General features: G+C 37.1%; 2 protein-coding genes and 1 long non-coding RNA gene across 8 annotated transcripts; 2 read left to right on the plus strand and 1 right to left on the minus strand.

Annotated features, from left to right (window-relative positions):
• Window positions 1-3977: 3977 nt before the first annotated feature.
• LOC130409311 (E3 ubiquitin/ISG15 ligase TRIM25-like) lies at window positions 3978-5889 on the plus strand. Its single transcript, XM_056733218.1, has 2 exons — window positions 3978-4778; window positions 5000-5889. The coding sequence occupies exons 1-2, from the start codon at window positions 4047-4049 to the stop codon at window positions 5879-5881; spliced, it is 1614 nt and encodes a 537-aa protein (XP_056589196.1). The 5' UTR covers window positions 3978-4046; the 3' UTR covers window positions 5882-5889.
• Window positions 5890-5925: 36 nt separating this feature from the next.
• LOC130409313 (PTB domain-containing engulfment adapter protein 1-like) lies at window positions 5926-12007 on the plus strand. 2 transcript variants are annotated; one of them, XM_056733219.1, is made up of 10 exons: window positions 5926-6101; window positions 7509-7547; window positions 8472-8541; window positions 10175-10246; window positions 10332-10433; window positions 10515-10652; window positions 10750-10854; window positions 10941-11000; window positions 11212-11269; window positions 11737-12007. In XM_056733219.1, exons 1-10 carry the CDS (start codon window positions 5926-5928, stop codon window positions 11784-11786), a joined length of 870 nt encoding a protein of 289 aa, XP_056589197.1. In that variant the 3' UTR covers window positions 11787-12007. The 2 variants fall into 2 exon arrangements, with proteins under 2 accessions (XP_056589197.1, XP_056589198.1); XM_056733220.1 differs by lacking the exons at window positions 5926-6101; window positions 7509-7547 and adding an exon at window positions 7961-8155 and having other exon boundaries at window positions 11737-12006.
• On the minus strand, window positions 8568-22322 carry LOC130409314 (uncharacterized). 5 transcript variants are annotated; one of them, XR_008904843.1, is made up of 7 exons: window positions 22136-22322; window positions 21822-22005; window positions 16110-20988; window positions 15317-15999; window positions 9494-10240; window positions 9292-9383; window positions 8568-9184 (listed from the first exon to the last, which is right to left on the minus strand). It is a non-coding gene; the product is annotated as an uncharacterized LOC130409314 (long non-coding RNA). The 5 variants fall into 5 exon arrangements; XR_008904845.1 differs by having other exon boundaries at window positions 16110-16339; window positions 16518-20988; window positions 21822-22322; XR_008904846.1 differs by having other exon boundaries at window positions 15317-15388; window positions 15872-15999; window positions 21822-22322.
• Between the last annotated feature and the right edge of the window lie 433 nt (window positions 22323-22755).

Below are 22755 nucleotides of genomic sequence, written 5' to 3' on the forward strand. Positions count from 1 at the left end.
ATCCTCGCTTACATAAATGAAGTACAGTTTCCTGCACCCACTATTAAAAAAATCACAAATTATATCTGAATAGTTTTTTGGCTTGACTGTATATTTGATAAGTTTGTACAGACTGTCCAAATGGCAAGTCAATGAAAACATAATGTTGATTATTCAACCAAATATCTAATGCACAGACAAAATAAAGCGAAGGCACCCAGTACAGGTTTAAAGAGTTTAAAAGATCTAAACAGAACTGTAAAGTTTGATGGATATGGCATAAATAGCTTTAGGCTTTAGTTCCGCACTCACAGATTTTCCTTAAATTCGTTTTTGAAGCTGCGTCTCCAAAGGATCTTTTAATGTCAGCATGGGCATCTGGTTTCTGCCTGATTCAAGATGGGCTCTTTTCATTCATGTCTTATGTAAATGCTATTGGACCAAAATAACTGCAAGACCCTCGGATTCTTTCAGTAACCCCCCTCACACCATATGTCCTCTCTCATCTTAGCATTTTCTTTCACATAAGTTATGCATCACTTGAATATTCCAGAATGGCAGGTAACAATAGGCAGTGGTATTCAACACTAGATTTATTTACTATTGTTTCCACAGGCCAGCTTTTTTCAACTACAATGTGTCATTGAAAGACATTAAATCAGTTATCTGTTCTAAAGGACATATTAGGGGCGATTCACATTTCGCGTCTAAACCACCAGACGCACAATTTTCTTTTGTCACATGACCCGCGGGTGCGCGTTTGGTACTCTGAAAGTTGAATTTCCATCTCGATGCCGCACCAACATGCCTAAAAAAATGCATCGCTCCCTATTTTTGCATGCCTGTTGCATCTACATTTAAGATAAGGAACTTGCATGTACAAAACACGGGAAATGTGAATGACCCCTTAGGGTTTTGAATTTTGCCACCAAAAGTAGCATTTTCCACTGTTTATTAAACATACTGCATGCTTACCGAACTAATATAATAGTTAAAGATGAATTCACCAGTTCCACAAAACGTTTTTTCTGATTACAAATGTTTAACTTATCTGTTGCTTTTGTGTGATCCTTCCTCACCTCTAGGTGTCAGTCCAATTTTCCCCAAAAAGGTCTGCTCCTTTCCAATCTCTCCACCTATTGTATCATTTTTACTCTACCAAATATATATATCCATTTTGAGTTCCATTTTTTAATCCACTTAAAACTCTAATGACAATCAACTCATTTACTCAGACTAAACTACAGAGCGTATTTCTGTCTAATGCACCTTTGTTTCACATTTTTTTTTATTACAGCCTAATTAAATTTAAGAGCCAGCGCTACGAGGTAGGTTCTGGGGAAAAGTCCTGGTCTATGCATGCTCGCGTTTTGTTCCTGTGGGAGGAGGGGAAACCATACATTGATTTAATAGCGTTTCCACTTCAAAGCGGCTGTTATTGCTTGGTTTGGGTCCCATTACCTGCACAGCCCACGGATGCTTTAACAAGCGTTTAGAAAAGAACCGGCTTCTAAATAACAATTACAATTCCATCTTTATAAACACATGCACATATGCTTTTATATTATGGTGAAGACCTCCCATTGTTCTTAAATGAATTACTATGGAGTAGTCATGAGCAACATCCCATTTTTGTAATATTTTAGAAAGTTAAATGTTATTTAAAAAAAAAAATGCAAGTAAATTTGTGATATTGATCATCTTAATTTTCTCACTTTCCTATCAGCATGCTCAGATTTCACAAACCTGTCATTATAGCAAAAACAACCAAATCTAATGAAAATTCAGGCAAGTTTAATTTGAATAATTTTGACAATTTCTAATTTTCATTGGTGGTATCAGACTTTTGAACCCCCGCTGTACATTTGTTTCTATATGTCATTTATAAAAAAAACAAGTTAAATAAATATTCTAATAAGTACAAGAATAACACTGTGTATTGTCATGGATGTGTCTTCTTATAAGAGTCCTGTATCCGATATCTGCATTTGCACAATACACTTGGTGACACAATCCAAGGTAAATGTACTTACCTGGTAAAGAGTAGGAAAAAGAAAGTAAAATGTGCTATTTGCAACGGACGCAGACAAAATATTCACACAAACTTTGGATCGGTCTGCTTACATGGCTGACACAATTGCACAAATTGGAGTTATATCAGATTTATTTCCAAAGTAAGACCTGAAACCAATTGAAGAATATCCGAATGCGTATGCTTTTTGCGATTATATATTTATATATATACATATTCATAATAATCAGAATTGGTTAACTTATACCACGTAGAGTAAATGTGTATGTGTTTTGTAATGTACTATATTTAATGTGTTACACCACAAGATGGCAGACATGATGTTCACAATTATATTCGGTCTGTGACCCTTTACTCCTGGCTGTTCCATTACTCTGAAGTCAAATAAAATCTGCGAAACAGTGTATATGGCATTATTTACACATAAAACACAGATGATACTGTCAAAATACATAAACATCAAATCCAACAAACACGCACATGAAAAAGTCTACATGAAATAGCTTTGGGTGTAAATGAAGTACCCAATTCATGAAAAACCTTCATGCTGGTACAAGTTCAAGGGAGTTTTGATTAACAGAGCACAAAATTGCAGCAAAACAGGTAGTGATTCTACATGGATTTTTTATGTAAGATAGACAAGTCTTCCTACCACAGATAAAAATGACACAAGTGACGTCACATGAAGGTGTGTAGATGACAGACCGCAACAACAACATGTAGATAACTAAAGAAATGAGTGAGTTCTGTCTTAGCATTTTTACTAATATTTTATCTACATTAACTTAAAAGATATATTTTACCCAAAAGAAGATCGTTTTTTAAGAAGTTGGTAACCAAACAACATTGACCCCCATTGACTTCCACAAAACCACTGGTACAATGCAGGTGAATAAATGACGACGAAAAGATTTTCGGGTATCACGAATGTTTTCAGCTACATTCAAAATCCACTTTGGTCCTAAATATACAGTGTCACGTCCCTTCATCGTTTTAAATGAGAATTGCATTGGTTTATACAGTTACAGTGTACATGTACAATAATTCTGGTTTTGTTAATCTGTAGGGCTTTGGTTCAAAATTCCCTGCAGCTATTTCACACTACTTCTTCTTGCCAGAGTCTGACAAGAGAGTTTTTTCCCCTCTTTGATCACAACATGTGGAAGTCTACCACATATCAAACAATAGCGGCTTACAAAAATGACTGAGAGGTTTAATATATTTTACATTTGTAATGGTCTTTCAGACTTTTACAATTACAATTTGATTTGTTGATACTACATGTATATTTCTGTTTAGCTGTAAAAACACTACCTGGCTTGCGAATTACGTTATAACAATTAAGGAAAGCAGAAACATCACTTTGCAGACGAATATTGTCATGTTTACCTTTAAATTACAACAATGCTACATAAGGGATTGTTAAACCTTAAGTTTGAAGTAATATAATGTTGTATAAGTTCAAATCTTTCAGCACGATCAAAGGCATTTGACGTTAATTTGTTTTCAAAGGGGCCATGCGTGACTCAGTTTCAAAAAGTCATATCCTTTATTCGGGAACAAGTACCAAACTTTTCTGGTTAGCACAACAGGATGCAGGGCTCTAAAGGTTTTTAGATGTGGCCCAATAAAGCCCCACACTGAGAAAATAGTGTTTACTATAAACAGGAAGCATAGCACTGGTTTTTGTGAAACATAAGCGCTTATTCTTATGTTATTCCTCTGGTTTCAAAGTGACTATCGGAATGTCTTTCACTACTAACCTTGATCATTTCATCTCAAAAATATTTGTAAGACTAACTAACTCGCTTGAGTGTCTGCAGTGTTTACTGCATCCATCTCTTTAACTTTCGTCTTGACTATAAATATCTTGTTGCTGTTCTCATATTACTCAATACAACTACATTAGCATTTCTCGGCAAGGTCTGTCAGATCTGGAATGTCGCTCTGCAGGCTTACAACAAGGTAAGCCGGTAACAGGTCTGATCGTTTCCTTGTGTACATGCAGTCGTGCATTTGCTGAGAACGTGCCGACATGTTTCAAAGTAAACCTGAGGAGAGGCTAACTTTGGAGTTGAGCTGTCCCATCTGCTTGCAGCTGTACCGTGACCCAGTGGCCCTTCCTTGCGGACACAATTACTGCCTGGGTTGCATACAAAACGCAGCCGACGCAGGGGATCCTAAGTACCCAATGTGTTGTCCGGAATGCAGAGAGGAGTACAGCAGCCCAAAGACGCTGGCAAGAAATTTCAAACTAAGTGGCATCGTGGATGGATACCTGGCAGCCATGTCCGGCGGCAGACTGAGAGCAGATCCTTTGATACCGTGTGACCAATGTTTGGATGATCCCGTGGCTGCGGTGAAATTCTGCACGTGTTGCAAGATGTCACTGTGCTCCGGCCACCTTGAGTGCCACAAGGATCACGTGTTAGTGGAGGCGTCCATGGAGCAGGGCGGGAAGAGATGTCCGGTGCATAGGAAGACCACAGAATACCTGTGCATGAAAAAGCGACTGTTCCTCTGCTCAGACTGTTTGATAGAGGGGGCCCACCAGAACCATGATGTGCAGACATTTGAGGTCGCTAAGGAGGAGATGAAGAGAGTCCTGGAGGGGATGAGGAAGACTGTGTCTGACAAGCTTCAGATGACCGAAGCTTTGCTCAGAAACGCCATGGAAAGGGAAGGATTGGACAATCTAGAAGACAAACTGGTGGGCAGGGCAAACATTCTTCTGGAAAACATGAGTACACTTATAAGTGCATACAAGGTAAGCTCAAGTGATTACTAGAAACAAGTAACAAATGAGAATGTTCAGTTTAGCAAAAATGTGTACGGTGTGGTGTGGAAGTCATCTATTTTGGTTGTAATAGTGATGCCAACAAAACATCACCATCACTTATGTAGAAAACACATCTTTACCAATGTTGATGACATCCAATCAAGTTGCGGTAACTTACATTACCACTGTTTATATGTTATGTTCTTAAGAGTCGTATGAGCACTTTGATGGAAGATGAGCTTCATTTGCGCGACAAAAGCTGGGAGGCCAATCTGAGCAATTTGGAAGGTTGTCAACAGCTGCTGAGGGAAGCCCACCAGAGCAGCCAAGAGGTTCTCTCCGAGCCCTCTGAATTTGTCTTCATCCAGAACTACCTCAACATCGAGGCAAGGGTGCGCCAGGCTGCCAACATCCCCATCCCTGGCATATCTGCTCAAGAGTGGTCCAATGGCAAACACCTGCGCACCACCCTCCAAACGAACAACTTCCGTGCGGAGATGAGCCTCCTGCTGGACTGTCTCCATGCAATGATGAACCCTCTAGACCTGACCTTCAACCCGGCCACAGCCCACCCTGGCCTTCTGCTGTCGACTGATCTCAAAACAGTGAAGCAGTGTGGTGGAGGGAAGAGCAGCAATGCTGGAGATCACAGCGAGCGCTTCACCACGGCCACTCAGGTCATGTGTTCCCAGGGTTTCTCCAATGGAGTCCACATGTGGACGGTGGAGTTAGGTCCCGGGTGCATGTGGTCCATTGGACTGTGCTACAAGAGCATCCCGCGTAAAGGTGACCACAGCAAGCTGGGCCATAACAGCAGTTCCTGGAGGCTGCAATGGAAGAGCAAGAAGCTGACGGCATGCTACGATTCGGTTAACGTAACCATAGGTGATGGGTTGATCGTACCCCCGAAGAAGGTGGAAGTGACCCTGGATTACGAAGGAGGAACTGTGGCGTTCCACAGCACAGGTCACGGAGGACGAAAGCAACATCTGCATACGTGCAGTGTGTTGTTCAAAGATGTTGTGTATCCAGCGTTTGGTATCCACTCTGCTTCAGAGGAATCTTGGATAACTATTTCAAGTGCAGCTTAACAGACACATACACACACAGATTTTTATTTTTCACTTTCTGTTAGATGTTGCCTAATTTTCAATGCTTTGTTTGGCTTTTTGTGAAACAAATATGGCAAAACATTTCAATGCTCAAACATTTGAAAAGAAACCGTTTTCTGAAACAGTACATTCTATGGTTGCAGGTGTTCCGGTGCTACGGAAGCATTGCAATGCCAGTCTATTTCTTAACAGTAGTACCGTAAGTAACGTTGCACATTAACGTTCATTTGAACATTTTGAACAAATTCCTTTTGAACGACTCGGATGAGATCATTATTCATTGAATCATTTATCAAGACACTTCTTTCTTGAATAAATCATAAATCGTTTTGGATTAACTAGTTGATTAACTGACTGTAAAAATTGTCATCACCTTCGGCCGTTTTAGTTTCACATTTTAAGCCTAACATTTCCTTTTATAAACATTGCTGTATAAGTAAAATGTTTCACACATTTGAATTAGTTCCCACCTAGAAAATGTTTAAATGTACTTTACTATTTACTAGAGTAAACTTTTCTTTAAAAAAAATTTTTTTTAGTATACTACAGTATTTACTATCATTTATCCAATTACTATAGTTAAGACTACAAAATATTGTAGTGGATAGTGCATATAATAAATAATAAATACAAAATGTTTAATTCAGATCGAAGAATTTTTTGGAATATTGTTGATTTCAATTATGAACATGGCACAGTTGATTTTTTAGCAGTGGATATCATAGCAGCTTGAGGATATTTCAAATGTTTCACCTTAACAATGATATACTTGAAGGAGTGGGAATTAAAACATCTAGAGTTTGTGAAGTACGTATGTGAATGTTGTAACTTTGCATCTTTATTCAAGCATAATATTTATCTCTAAAAACACCAGTGCTGTATCGACACACTTTAAACTCCAAAACCAGAAATACTTGTTCACTAACTCCTTTGATCGTCTTTTATCCAAGTCTTTACATTGTTCAGGCTGGACTGACAAATCAAACTGTCTCTTGTGACTTCTTCCTCCAATAAACTGGCAGTGAATGTCAGTATAAAGGCAATGGTACATCCAGATCTTACATAAAAGAACTGAACATGCAGGTTTCCCTGTGTGTAGTGTTGACACCCTGTATTATGTGTACACTAATTAGATAAAGGTAATTTCTTGTACTCACTGTTGAATGATGCATCTTTGTTTTACAACATATTTTGTCTCTCAAACCAGTTGTTTCAATCTATGTAAAACCATTTGACTTTTATGTTCTGATTTTCATTCACTTTATTTGAATCTCTATAGATTTTACAACATTGTAATGATTTATTTACAAATTACAAATTCATTTTTTTATATTATAATATTTTCTATTTTCTTGACATCAGCACCATCTACTGGTTATAGAAAATCTATACCAATTCAATAAATTCAATTTCACATCAAAAATGGCCTAAACTTCTCAAATAAACTTTGATCCCAATATAAGTTTAGGTTTATTGTGTTTCAAAGGCTATGACATCATGATCCAAATATAAATGATGATGACCGGTTATCAGATTTGATGTGCCATAAAGAAAAGCAGCACTTTAGTTAACCATTAACATTGTATGACTTTACCCTGTGAAACAGCGGAAGAGAACCCCAGCGTTACAAAGATCTCATAGAAACGTAAGTACTTCTATTGTTTCTTCTTTAGCGTGTAATCTAAATATATATTCCAATATCTACATCTCATGAGGTAAAGCTCCAGGTGTACAGGTAAAAGGGAACAAAAATGTTTAACGTTTAACCTAGTCCTAAAAGATACAACGCTTGTTATATTGTCTTGTATAAAACTAGTTTTGCCACATTCCCAGTTGTTTTGCTTCAATGTTGAATATTTGAGAAGACACCACCAGAAGTTTTCTACTTTTATCAGTCACATCTTTCAAAATGGACAAAAGTTATGTGGCATAAAGTTGTCAATTGAAAATTGAAGGCCCAGGAATAACATTTACTAAAATATACACCAATCAAAAGTAGTGTCACATACTCCGTTATTATTTCATTTCATTTTTTTTATAAACATTTTTATTATTTATATATTTTCATAACATTAAACACAATAAAATGAATTTAACTTTAGTAAATCCTAAATAAATCAAAACTACTGTATTTTAGCATATTTAGTGCAGTTTCCCCAGAATTTCCAGGAATGTTCTCTTGTTATTTTCACCCTGGAATGCTTTTCACACTTGACCATATTGAAGTTTCAACCTATTCTTATTGGCTGCCAGGTCTTACACGTCTTAACATGTTTTATTTCCATTTCCGTTTATGTCTTTATGCTTTTTCTTTTTGAGCCATCGTTTAAAGGGGTCATATGGCGGAAATACGTGTTTTTCTGTGTCTTCGCTGTGTTATAAGTTGGACACGTAAAGTAGACACGTAAAATTGCAAAAATGCAGTTTTTAAGTGTCGGAACAAACGATGCATTCTATCTAAAAGCGAATGCAACCATGACAACAAATATCATGCGTCAGCACAGTAATTATTGTGCTGTTGTTTTAGTAAAATATGGAATAAGTCACCTTTGTTTTGTCATTTAAACAGGTGTGACGGTGAAACAGTGATAGAAATGAGTGACATAGAGGATGACAGTGAAATATCCTTCTCAGTCAAAGTGAGTATCAGCTAACTCAGCTAGCCAAAATACGTGACTGTTACGTAACGTCAACGTTATCTTTTGACCAAATTTACGTCGTGGCGACGTTACGTCTTGTCGACCGAAAAGTGATCTCGTGACGTATACTGCCGTTCTTGGTCATGTCGTTACAACGTAATGGATAAAAAAATGTGATGGGAACCAGTTAGTAATTTAAATATTTGATCTAATATTCTTTGGGCGGACATGCAGCAAAACTAATTTAACCTGTCCTTATTTGCCCATAACTATATTAGAGACTTAACATAAAATAACATAAAATGACACAGACTCAGAGTTGGAAAACTTTTCATTTATATAGATAAAACCATATTAACAGCGACATATCAAATCGCGTTTAAAACAGTATACAAGCATGTTTAAATCATTACAATGAAAAACAAGTGTTTGTTCAGATACTTAACTTCATACAACAGACTCATTTAAAACTTTATTTAAAACAGCATCGAGAATGATTCACGACAGATATAATTACAGAAGCATAAATATAGCAAAAAACACCTCAAATATACTTTATGTGATGGCTGGTCTTTTTATGCAGAGTTATCATACGTCATCTCCAGGCGCCGTGTAATGTGTACCTGTTTGCTGTGTACCTGAACTTTAATAAAATATAATACAATGAAACCTTAAGCAACTGTTTTTGCACGTATACTCTCTTTTAGTTACGGAAAAGCCGTTTATTCATTGAGCAGTAATAAGTATTACCTGATAAAAGAAACTTCCTGTCAGAGGAACTTTAATTACTGTCAGTACGAAAGCCCATCAAAAAAGTGTTGTTGCTGCTGTCAGACGACATTCTGTCAGAATTTAAGTATAAAAATCAATTGAACTTATTAATTGAAGTATTAAACGACAACTTAACAATTGAAGTGCTAAACGACAAATGAGAAATTAAAACATGTCTTACTTCGGAGAAACTGTTGGACGCAGCTCTGCTGGGCACGCGCTGTTCTAAACTTGAGCGCGCAAGATCGAGGTGCGCGCCAGTTATGAACTTGAGTGTTAAGGAGGCGCGCACTGTTACATTCCCATAACAGAGAGCTGCCTGCATGTGGCGTATTAAATATCGCTTGGCTTATTTAATCAACAGATGTACAATATCCTGACTAAAAACGTTGTAAAGACACACATTTCAAAAGTAAACGCCATGTAAATCGTTAATGTAAATCAACAAATTATTGGTAATGACATTACGTGCCAGGAACGTGCCATTAACTTTACCTGTAGGTCATGCTATTACCAAAATAGTACAGATGTTTTAAGTAACTGGATCGTCCTTGTTTATCTTGTAACGTCATGAGTTCGTTTAGGCGACGTCATGAATTGGTCATTTAATGATAAAGAGCATGGGACGTGCCAGCTACGTTGTCAGCTGGCAAGTCTTGAAATTACCAAAAATGACCAATAAATTACGTAACGGGTACGTCGTGTGTTAGCTGGGAAAGCATCTTGTTAACCATAGTCAATATTTGACGTTGTATTTGTACTGAATAATCCTCTTCAAATTACTTAATTTATTGCAATGAAGGGGTTATATAGTGGGGATCGTCACTTACAATACATAGTGGTCTCTGGGTTGTGTGTGTAGTTTTTGGGACGTATCGAGGTGGTCCGTCCAGGTGGGATGCAGATTCTCACAGATGCAGCAGAAGCCCTGCAGGTGATATAACCACAGATGTCACTGTACCATAACATAAAAACATGTTCACATTATACAATATTTGTATCTACACTGTCCTTTTCAGAACCCTAATACAGAGGTCGATGTGAAAATGAAGAAGTCTAAAAATAAAGTACATCTGTTTCTTACCAGAAGTGCCATTGACATCCTGGAACACAAGACAAAGGTGTGACTCATGATGAGTATCGTCATATAATTAAGTCAGTGTCTAACCCTTGTTTACTGACTCGCTTTCTATTTATCACAGTTCATGCTGTACACATGCCCTCTGGCCTCCGTTTCATTCTGTGCCGTTCATCCGACCCAACCCAAAATCCTCGGCTTTGTAGCCAAGCACCCGGCGGCAGACATGTTCCACTGCTACATCTTACAAAGCAAGAAGTTTGTGAGTTCCAGAAATCTTACAATATCATCTAACTTTGAAAAATGTTTGAGTTATATTTTTCTAAAGATAATCTTGCTCACTCTCTCTCACTCTCGAGTCTCATCTGCTGGTGTCTGTAATCGGTGACGCCTTCCAGGCTTGTAAACAGAATGAAAGTCTAGGAGGGGGTCGTGACCTTGTTGTGGAGGCCCTGAGACACAAGGTAATTCCTAAACCAGTTTTTAAGCCATTTTTCAGCCAGTTTGATTTTTTGAAAGGTCCTGTCTGAGAGCTCCCTCTGCTGTACAGAATAAGATACTGCAGCGCGAGAACACCGAGCTGAAGAGGAGACTGCGAGCCAATGGAGAAGTGAGTTATTATCACAAGCCTGCAAATCTCACCTAAAGCGTACAGTTTACAAAAACATGTTTACCTACAATTAAAGATTTAAGTTATCTTGTTATTTAATGAAGAAAACTCTTAGAAATTGATATTTCATGGATACAATGATTGATAGATAATCCTGGTATTCAATGAGTCTCCTGAGGTTCTCTGTGAACTTATGATATTTCTCTTACAGAATGACGATTCGGACTCTGAAAAACTTTCTTCTGACTCAGGACAGTCACAATCGCAAGGTCAGTGCTTTCACATGTTTTGTCAATAGAATAAAGAGATATAGATTAAACCCCATTCATACCTCTTGCGCCTACTAGGACAACAGAAGACATTCGCTCTTGTTTATGATATTCTGGGGCAGAACCAATTCTGTTAAAAATGGTTAACACAGCATGTAGACACAGTTTTGACTTCCCAAGTTCCTTACTGTGTTTATCCCAATAAATAAAAATGGCCCCAAAAGGGTGTCTCTAAATCAGGTTATAGCTATTGACATATAATTTCCCCCCGAATAATATATAAATACCTTTAGCTCTGTATACTGTGGTAGGCTATATGAGACCAGTTTTTCTTTTATTGCACTTATGCTTTTTGTTCTCCTTATGTTGTTCCAATTGCTTCCATTTGCCCTCATTTGTAAGTCGCTTTGGGTAAAAGCGTCTGCTAAATGACTGAATGTTAATGTAATTTGTCCGTCTTTTTTCAGTGAGATTCTTTTCAGAAGACGACAAAGTTCCTTTGAAGAGGAATTTCTGAGTAAAAGTGAATGAATTCAAGAGAAATTACGTTAATAGCTGAAATGCCACCAACTGTAGATGAAATCATCACAACAGCCCCTAAAACACTAGAAATTAATTTTGTCAAATGAAAAAAAGGTAAACATTATAAAAGTAACAAAAAATAAAAATAATAATACTAAAAGACATTAGTTTAAACATTAAAGCATTGTACAACAACTTGTTAAAAATAAACATTTGTTTGAAACTATAGTGTGAAGTTTTCTTTTGCATTCACTAGAACTGCACACTAAACGAAATCATGTTAAATCGTTCTGGACAGAAATATTTATTTAATAATGTGTGATCACAGGTCGAAATGTCTGACATTAGAAGTTGTAAATGTGTCATCTCGTGGTTTAAAATTGCCGAGGGCTGTGGCCCAATTCGGGGGGTGCATGCTTTGTAGGGTGCATGCTTTGTAGGCTGCATTTTAAGACCGATTGCGTAACATCAGCAGGACTGAAGACGGTCTCAATTCAAAGGTTACTTCAGAAGCAGCCCCAAAATGCGACAATATTACCGCCGGTTTTTAAGGATAGCACGAACGTATCCTTCACAACAATCTCGATATTTTAGTTGAATAAACGTATGTAATTCACAAAAACGGTCAATTTCAGTGCTTTAATATTATATGTGAGGTTTTTAATTAACATTGCATTATTGTGTTTTTTTAATTTGTAAGGTTGGTTAATTTAATATACTGTTGGGCTTTTTTAATCTACGTAAATGTGTCATATTCTCGAAAATAAAATCTAATTTTTCTGGCACCGTATTTGATTAAAAACAATATGGACGCAGTGTCCTTCGCCAGCCGGCTCCGCCTACTTTAGGCTTCGTTTACACTCTTCACAAACCTTCGGGTGACGTCACGGACACTACGTCCGAGCGGAGGCGCCTGGTTGCTGAAACCACTTATCACTCAAGTGGCCAAGAACCTAATTTGCAGAATTTTAAGGCGTAATATAATCTAAACGGATGAATTATAAAAACATTTTTTGTACCAGGCTGTAAACATGTTTTTTATGTTGTATAGTAGGCCATTTTAACATGGGGCTCAATGAGATTCTGCTCTGTTTTGGAGCCAGTCTCCAGCGGCCAGTCGATGAATTGCATTTTTAGTCACTTCCGTGATTTAATTTCAATCAAAAAAAAAAACATTATTTTAAATTATTAAATGGTATTTTAATATTTAAAACCAGACGTGAGGTCCACTATGGCGGAATATGACCACAGACAAGCGCTTTTAAACGACAACTATCTTAAATTATTCTTCAAATAACGTTACACTATTTTAAAACAATTAACACAGTCAATTGAACGCATTAAAATCAAATAATTAATACATACCATTAAATGCATTATAACGACTATTTACTATTATATTTATTGAAATTAATACATGCAGCAACAAACATAACTACATGCAAAATGCTTTAACTGTAATCGTTACATATTAATAACAAAACATTTAATAATGGAATCATAATTAAAGTAAAATAAATTTCCCAAACGTTCCTCGTGGAGACGTCAGCTTAAGATCGTTTCATTGTGTGAAGATTGGCTTTGAACATTGATAAAGATGTCTGCCATATCTCTGCCAGTTTATGATTGCATATTAATGCATAACGGCAGCATGTGTCTAAACACAGCACAGCTGACATTGATAACCTGCTCATTTTATTACTGCATCATCACAACACTTTTAGTATTGGAAAAGGAAATCAATAAAGCCTATTACAACTTCAGAAAGCACCATGTGTATAGTCACAAATAAGAGAACTCGATGCAAGTTTTTAATAGGCTCGAAGGGAACTAAAATTACATTTGCCATGAACAGTATGGAGATCATGCATGAAACGTTGTTTGCAGATGAGGTAGGGTGATGGTCAGATGGCCAGAGTTGAATCTATGCATTTTAGGAGATCACAGACTGGTTCTTCCTAAAGTGTAGGGTGAAGTTGCTAAAGATGTAAGAGCATTTTATAAACACTTTTTTTACTAAATACTTTTCCCTCTCACAATTGATATAGTTATATCCAACTTAAAAATAATGACAATACATCATATAGAAACAACATGCAAACATAACTGTCAACTACCATGAGTTATGTGTCAAGCTCAGTTCCTGGAGGGCAGCAGGTCTGCAGAGATTTGTGCCAACCAGTTCCAACCCACACCTGCTTGGAAGTTTCTAGTAATCCTGAAGACCTTGATTAGATGAATCAGGTGTATTTGATTAGGGTTGGAACTAAACTGTGAAGAGCTGCAGCCCTCCAGGAATTGAGTTTGACAACTGGGCCAGTGAAACCAGACCGACAAATCATGAATTGTCATGGTATAGAAAAGGGTCCTGCCCAAACTGCGGTTACAAAATTAGAAGCACACAATCCTCTAGAATGGTTCTCAAGCTCCAACCTCCATCAAACACAGCTGAAGCATCTAATCAAGGTGTTCAGGGTTGCTTGATAATTACAGACTGGTGTGCCGAGACAGGAATGGAGCTGTAGTCTGCAAGGTAGCTCTCCAGGAACAGGGTTGGAGAAGCCTGCTCTAGAATGTCATTATATGCTGTAGCATTAAGATAGTACTCAGATAACTTTTTCTGTTGTTTTAGGCTTTTGTCATGATATTGGTTTAGCATCAATATAAATATATTTTAGTCATAGATTATAGTACATGTTTTTTTGTCGAGATCTAATGACTCCTAGTTGTGAAGGAATTTTTATTTGTCTAATCATATTTTGTACGGCAGATATAAATAACCCTGTTAACAATAGATCAGGGGTGCCCAATCCTGCTCCTGGAGATCTACTATCCTGCAGAGTTCAGCTTCAACCCCAACAGTAGATCTCCAGGAGCAGGACAAGGCACCCCTGCAATAGATTATTCTGTTTATACTACGGTCACCTGATGTTAAGCATTTTTATTTATAAGTTATGTACTACATAGCCTACATTCAACATTTCTTCTACATTGTTTAATAAACCTTTGGCATGATGAGGAATAACATGTTCACCAGAAAATCGCTTTCAAATCCAATTTACTGACAGGATACATTTGTAATAAAATAAACCTTTTCTTTAAAGACTGGGTAAAGGAAATTACAAGAATTGTTTCTGAACACATTATAAATAATATACATGTATTGCTGAAACACTTTACAAAGACTGAACTATGTTGTTCTGAATTCTAGAGTTAGACCGTTAACAGTTTTTCTGTTCAGAATTTGCTGGGTGGTCCTGAAATCAGGTCTTGATGACGTACTGGTGCAACTGAGCATGCATGGCCTTCCCCCTAACATTCAAGCGCACTAGCTGACATGCTCCTAGCGTTTGAGAGCAGAGAGTATTGATCAACTAATTTTATTTAATTGGCCAAATATGAATGATTATAAAACCCGCCAAGTGGTCAATATCACAATATTTTATGGTGCGATATACTCAGAACACATTCAAAATTGCTTTACCCAGACTTTAATAGGAACCAGCCTATTAAACAAATGATTACCTGGGAGGAGGTTGGGAGGTGGATGTGTCGCACTTTCCACAGCTAAAACATCCAAGAAGTGTAGTGTGCTGGCTGTAGAATAAAGATCAGTTAAAAATCTGCAAAATATTTTGTCTGTTAGTTTTGGTTCTTCATTCTGATTGGTTGTGCAGTGTTCCAAGTAGGCAACACAAAATATTTGTAGTAAACATGTACAGTATGTCAGGATAAATCAGTGGTTCCCAAACTTTTTGAAAGCATGGCACCCCTTTCTAGTAATTTGTTTACATGCATTTCTAATAATTAGATTTACATGGATATATGTATATGTATTTATATTAATAATAAATATTACTATGCCAAACAATGTAGTTCCTGAAAAACAGAAAGAACAAAATGGTCGAAATCAACACAGACACACCAACAAACAGTGGCACGGTGATTTGTATGTAATGTGGTCATTTGTGCGTGTTTAGAAAATATATAATGGCTTAGAACCGAGCACTACCAGAACCAAGGACCAGAACTAACCATTTTATAAGACATAAAATGTCCCTGATAATTAGACAACCGGACCGGTCGCAAACTTGATGTATTCAAATGGCCACTGATGGTGTCCTCTATAGAGGGTATGCATAGACGGGACACGCCCCCTTGAGGTCCAGGACATGTTCCCCTGAGTGGTAAAACACGCAACAAAATGGCTGAGGAGAATAGGAGAAACAAAGAAACCGGGAATAAAACACGTAATTATAAGCTGAAATTGCAAGCAGTTGGACTTGACAGTGATCCTTATTTCTTCGCTACGACTTACAATATCAGGAAAAGCAATTCCATGCAACATTTCAGTGTCCAGGAAAACCTGATTCCTTTGTAAGCAGTTATTTAGCTGAGTGTTCTGCAACCCATTGGGGCGCGCTCCGGCGTGCTCAGGTGGTAAAGTGACGACACATCCATACCCTCTATTCATTGACTGGTTGCGGAAATATCCAGATGGAGGCACCATTTCCAGATAATGGGTGAACCAAACATCAAGCCATAATTCTAAGGGTAACCAAAATAAAATGTATATTATCATTTGGACAAATGAAACTCGGATAAATGTCCAGGAATTTTAACATCCATAATTAAATACTAACTACAAAAAGCATTTTCTGTAATTAAATATAAAATATTGAACTGATATAACAAGTTACAAGCAAAACCTTTTAATCCCACTAACCTCAGCTCCAGATGTACCATCGACTTTCAGCCAGATGAGCAAGAAAACACCTGGCTATTTAAAGTAAAAGTATTTATTAGCATTTGTTCAAATGTGTTGTAATGAAAAAAATTATGGATCGTGAAAACCGTTATTATGGATAATAAATGATATTTTTAAGGTGAATAGATTGTCAATCAATGAAAGACATACTATGATAATTTATGATTTACACGTACAGTTGAGCTCAAAATTATTTATTCTCTAGGTAAATATGACATACTTTTGTTGACCCAAAAAATTAATCTGATAAAAACTTTTTAGCATCAAACACTGGAGTAGTTTTCCAAACAAAGTAATACGAACTTTACTTATTCATGATCAATTTTCAGCTCAGTGTAATCGAAATAATGTGATTCAGTTTGTTTCAAAGAGCTCTCTTAAAAAATTAAGAACCATGTATCTTTCCTTTCCTATACATCCCAAAGCCAAGTAAGTACATTATAAAGTATTTAATGATATTTATCCTTCCTTGGAATTTCTTAGATATAGGTTTATTATTGATCATAATATATGTAAGTTTTGTGATTCAGAAATTGAAACAACAGCACATTTATTTTTTGTTTGTCAATACAGTAGAGCTTTTTGGTCTGATTTGTATGAGTGTCTAAATAATTCAATTGATCTATTGGCTTTTTCCAAAAGGGATATATTTTTTGGAGTTATTATAAAGGAGTATCCTTATTTTGGGGAAATTCGATATTCATAAGTGTAAGATTTTTCAAAAAGAATTTTGGATTTACTGTTAATCTTTAAGTCGGAAGAAAACTATTTAAATTGGTTGAAGTGTTTGAGCTTTTAGAAAACCCTGATGTTATGTAGGTTAATAGATTTTCACTTTTATTTTTTCTATCTTTGTGTCTGATTTTATTTATTTATCCTTCACTCAGTAATTGGATGGGTGTATTTCTTAATGTATTTTCTTTTTTGTTTTATTTGTGCTCTTGTCTTTCTTAGAAATTGTAATGTCAAATTCAATATGCCTTATTGTAATTGTTTCTGAAGCATAAAAATAATGGGCTGTTACCTGCGGGCTAATATAAGGTTTTTCTTCTGGGTCAATGGGGGCGGGTTTTAAGCACGTTTCTGCATTACTCCATATGGAAATTCACATGGTACGTCATTGTGTTTAGACTTCTTGAGGCCTTCCGCAGATCGATCAGAATATGACATCATAGTAACGCGAGAGCGATTCCAAAGCACACTGCCCGAGCCTCTGAAATTCCTCTCGCGGTACTGTGACAGCACAGGCCGATCGGTTTGACCAGCGCCACATGTCAAACAGACCATATCACATTTCCACCAACGTTTACCATCCAATCTGACAGAACTGGAGAGGATCTGCAAGGAGAAATGGCAGAGGATCCCCAAATCCAGGTGTGAAAAACTTGTTGCATCTTTCCCAAAAAGACTCATGGCTGTATTAAATCAAAATGGTGCTTCTACTAAATACTGAGCAAAGGGTATGAATACTTAAGACCATGTGATATTTCAGTTTTTCTTTTTTAATAAATCTGCAAAAATGTCAACAATTCTGTGTTTTTCTGTCAATATGGGGTGTTGTGTGTACATTAATGAGGAAATTTTAGCAAATGGCTGCAATATAACAAAGTGTGAAAAATTTAAGGGGATCTGAATACTTTCCGTAAGTGCATAATTCTCTGTCTAAAAAAAACTGCATAAAATCAAAACCTAATTGAAAATGATATACATTATACAAATTAATATACATTTCAGCACTGTCTGACTGCATAAGGTTATCCACAGCCACAAATCCACCTACCAAAGGTATGATGATCATTTGTGTACATATACAATCATTGGTAGGTCAGTAATTAAACAAAAACAACAGCAATGTATTAATGTTAATATCATAATAGTATGGTTAGGGTTAGTTGGCAATAAACCATCTTACTGGACACTAAGGAGAAGGGCAAACTGTAAAAGCAACTGCAGTCAATCGAAGCAATACCAAGGCCAGAAGAGTCTGGCAGCAGCACCTGTCAAAATGACGATGATGTATTTATGGACTGTCTCTCTCAAACGATTAAACTGAGTATATTTCAAGTGTTCTTGATGACAGCGAATCGGACACTGATTCAGAATCTGATTCAACTTCCCTGGAAGATGATTTGGCAACCTGGGCTACTGAACACAAAATCACACATGTGGCATTGAATTCTCTACATCACATACTAATCAAACACAATTTAACTATGCCAAAAGACTCTAACATTGTTAGGAACTGTGCGTTCCACAGAACTACAGGACAAGGCTAGTGGCAAGTATTACCATTATGGTTTGCTGAAGTGCTACACCAGAACATCTACATTTTGAGCAACATCAACAAGTTGGAGCTTCAGGTCAACATTGATGGTTTGCCTCTCTTCAAAAGTTCAGCAAAACAGTTCTGGCCCATTCTAGGTACAGTGCAACATCTACCTCACAAAGAACCTGTGACAATAGGTTTATTTTGTGGCACCTGTAAACCCACCTCATTGGATGAGTATCTTGAAGACTTCATCTCTGAAGTCAATGAACTTGCTAAGGGATTTGAATTTGAAGGTGTGAAGTTGTTTTTAGAGCTCTCTTGCATGGCTTTCGATGCAACTGCCTGTGCATTCCTTCAAAATTTAAAAGGACACACAGGCTATCACGGATGTGAAAAATGCACACAAGAAGGCATGTACCTGGAAAACAGAATGACATTTCCAAGTAATGACATGCCTTTAAGAACCAATGAGAGTTAAAGGAACAGGACAGATTCAGATCATCATCATGGTACCTCACCTCTAGAACAAATTTCTCTAGATATGGTCTCTGGGTTTCCCCTTGATTACATGCACCTTGTATGTCTTGGAATCATGAGGCGGCTTTTGCACTTGTAATTAACTCTTTCACCGCCATTGACGAGTTATCTCGTCATTTTAAAAAAATGGTTCCCCGCCAAAGACGAGTTAGTACGGCAATCAGTGTTTATCAGGGTCAGTTGTGGTCTAGTGGTTAGAAACTTCGACTCGTAGCCAGAAGGTCGCTGGTTCAATTCTCAGTGCCACCAGGAAATGAAATGAAGTGTCCTTGAGCAAGGCACCTTACCCCTGTTTGCTCTGCAGTGATAGCTGCCCACTGCACCCTACTTGTAAGTAGCTTTGGATAAAAGCATCTTCCAAATGAATAAATGTAAATGTTATACTGTTATACAGCAGGTGGCGCTATTACACACCTTTGGGAAAAAGTACAGAATCCCAGAACCTAGAACGTATATGTTTTAGCGGTTTTTAATGAGTGTAATCTGGGCAGAAACTGACAAAAACGTTAATTATCTCAGCTGTTTAATCAAAGTGATACATTTTTGAAGAAACCTACCCTCATCTACGGAGTGATAAAAAATGAATAAATGAAGATAGAAGATAGAAGAATACGGTTTCTTTTGTTTAAAAGCTGAGACTCTGTTCTTTCATTTGACCTATCGTTTGTCCATATATTCTTTCCAGAAAATTTACTGTGAGCCATTAAAAGTTGGTGAAAATGTAAAAAAAACCTGCCGTAGGCTAGCAACTATTTTTTTTTAAAGGCTGGCGGGGAATGAGTTAATGGTTAGGTCCTCTTACCTGTAGACTGTCAGGGTTTCAAATAAACACCTCAACAGAAAGGTTGGTGAGTGCTCAGAGTAATTTACTCATGGAGTTTGCAAGGAAACCAAGGACACTGATGGAAATTGATAGGTGGAAGGCAACGGAGTTCAGGCAGTTTGTACTGTATACTGGACCGGTCATGTTAAAAGATCTCCTCAGCACAGAAGTGTACAAAAACTTCATGTTGCTTTATGTGGGAATTTTCATCCTTTGTATCAACAGTTTAAAGAACATTACTGTGAGTATGCCAATGACATACTGGCTCTATTTGTCACCCACTTTGGTCAGCTGTATGGTCCAAAATTCCTGTCCTACAATGCACACTGACTTGTACACCTTGCAGTCGATGCAAACAGCATGGCATCCTGGACAAATTCAGCGCTTTTAAATACGAGAATCACCTGCACAAACTGAAAAGACTTCTGAGGAAACCAACGTGCCCCCTGAGTCAAATAGTCAGAAGATTCTCTGAAATGCAAAGTTGCTGTACAAAAACTCACAAAACCAAACCATATGCGTTGACAAAACTGCATGCAACTGGTCCTATCCCTGCAAATTTTCATGAAGCAGCACAATACAAAGAATAAAGAAAAAGCACTTTCACTTTCAAGATGGATTAGGCATCTCGTTTACATCAGTGGTAAAGCTGCTAAACTGAACAACATCATTTCATTCAGGGATGAAATGCATGTTGCCTACAGTACCTTCAACCACCAGGAATCCTTTTTTGACTATCCCCTACCATCCTCTGCACTTGGCATCTACATAGTTGACAACCTCTCCACAGCTGTCAAATTCTGCAAGTTTGAAGAAATAGAGAGCAAAATGTGCAAAAAAAAAAACCATAGTTGCTTTGTTTCAATTCCCCTTTCACATAAAGAGTAAATCTATGTCTGTGCTTGTTTTCTGTAGTTAGAGTTTGATTTAACTAATTTTGTCATTTTCGTCAGTACAAATCATAATGCCACAGTAAATTATGATATTCTAGGGAATTGTGTGCTTCGAATTTAGCAACCGTTTGAGAAGGGCCCTTCTTTATTCCAACATTACAATGCCCCTGTGCACAAAGCAAGAAATTCAGTCGATGGGGAAGAACATTCATGGTCTGGGAAATACAATTTTGAACAGTTTCGAAAGTGTCTTTTTCTGTCCCAAAATGACTACTACTGTGCACAAGCCATTGATGTTGGGTCGAGTTTTGGCTCAAGTTGAGTTTTTGCTTAAACTTTCTGTATAAAGTCACACCAAAGTTGTTCAGTTGAGTTTAGCTCTGGGCTCTATGCAGACCAGTTATGTTCATCCCCATTGACTGAATTTCTTTTAAAATCTTGCTTTCTGCACAGGGGCATTGTCAGGTTGGTGCAGAAATGTGGCCCTTCCGTCGCTAATAAATTAGAAGCCGACAATTTCCAATATCATTATATGCTGCGATATTAAGATTCGTACTCACGGGAATGACTGAAGTAGTTCATTAGGTTGGGGGCCATATAGTTTTGGCAATATAGTGTAGTTAAAGTAACATAGTTTGCATTTAATAGACATAGTTAAACATTAATCAATAATAAACAAATGTTAATAAAAATACAGGTTTCGTCCCTTCAACTTTACAAAAATAAAATAAAAAATGTACCTAATCGTGGAGTTTGAGGGAGAGGGGACGACTGGACTAGCTGCAAAGTCCTGGTATTCAGATGGCTACTCCTGGTGGCCTCCATATAAGAACATTGACAAGTTGCTGAATTGTGTTAAAGTAATGGAGGAACTACAGCCCGAGAAAGGGGGGACCCGACACAAAGCAAGAATTCTTCATGAGTCTGGTAGGAGGAGAACATTTTCTACTTGAAATGAAACGAATGAAATGAAATGATTTTGCCAATTGTTAAAAAACAAAATGAAATGGTACATGTTTTCATGTTTTTTTTGCGAATAAAATAACCATATTACATCTCATGTATCAGCATCTTTTGACAATGTTGCCAAGAACTGGAAGAAGTCCAGCTACCCATCTGACATCAATTCAGAGCCTGAACTTCTTGGGAAAAGGGTTCATAATTACGTACTCTCCAGTGAAACGGTTTAACAAATGTAAACTGTCATCATTTACCTTCATGTTTCAAATACAGCAGTTTGACTTTTGCAGGTCTCAAGAGAAATAAATAGCTTACCATGAATTGTCCATTTATGAGAGTATTAGCTACATCACAGAAGTCACAATGGCATGTATGTTGTTCTCTTTTCTTTGTTCTAGAAAAACCTGTATTTATCAGATGAAGAAACCATAACCCTAAAAAACACACACACACACACACACACACACACACAAAGCCATCCTACCATCAGCACCAAAACCTCTAGAACCACCAAAACACAACAAGAAAAAAGCTAATACATTTAATGGTGATAAGTAATAAATGATATAAATAAATGTAGGGTCATTCCATGGCAACCAGCTCTGACAAAAAGATCACCTTTACTGGTGAAAAATCTATAAATTGAGCGGATAGCCAAAATATTAGTTCAACCATTACATTTCATATTTTAGCTTACTGAGCCAGAAAAGTTTC

The sequence above is a fragment of the Triplophysa dalaica genome, chromosome 20 (genome assembly GCF_015846415.1).
Source record: "Triplophysa dalaica isolate WHDGS20190420 chromosome 20, ASM1584641v1, whole genome shotgun sequence".
In the NCBI taxonomy this organism is placed as follows: domain Eukaryota; kingdom Metazoa; phylum Chordata; class Actinopteri; order Cypriniformes; family Nemacheilidae; genus Triplophysa; species Triplophysa dalaica.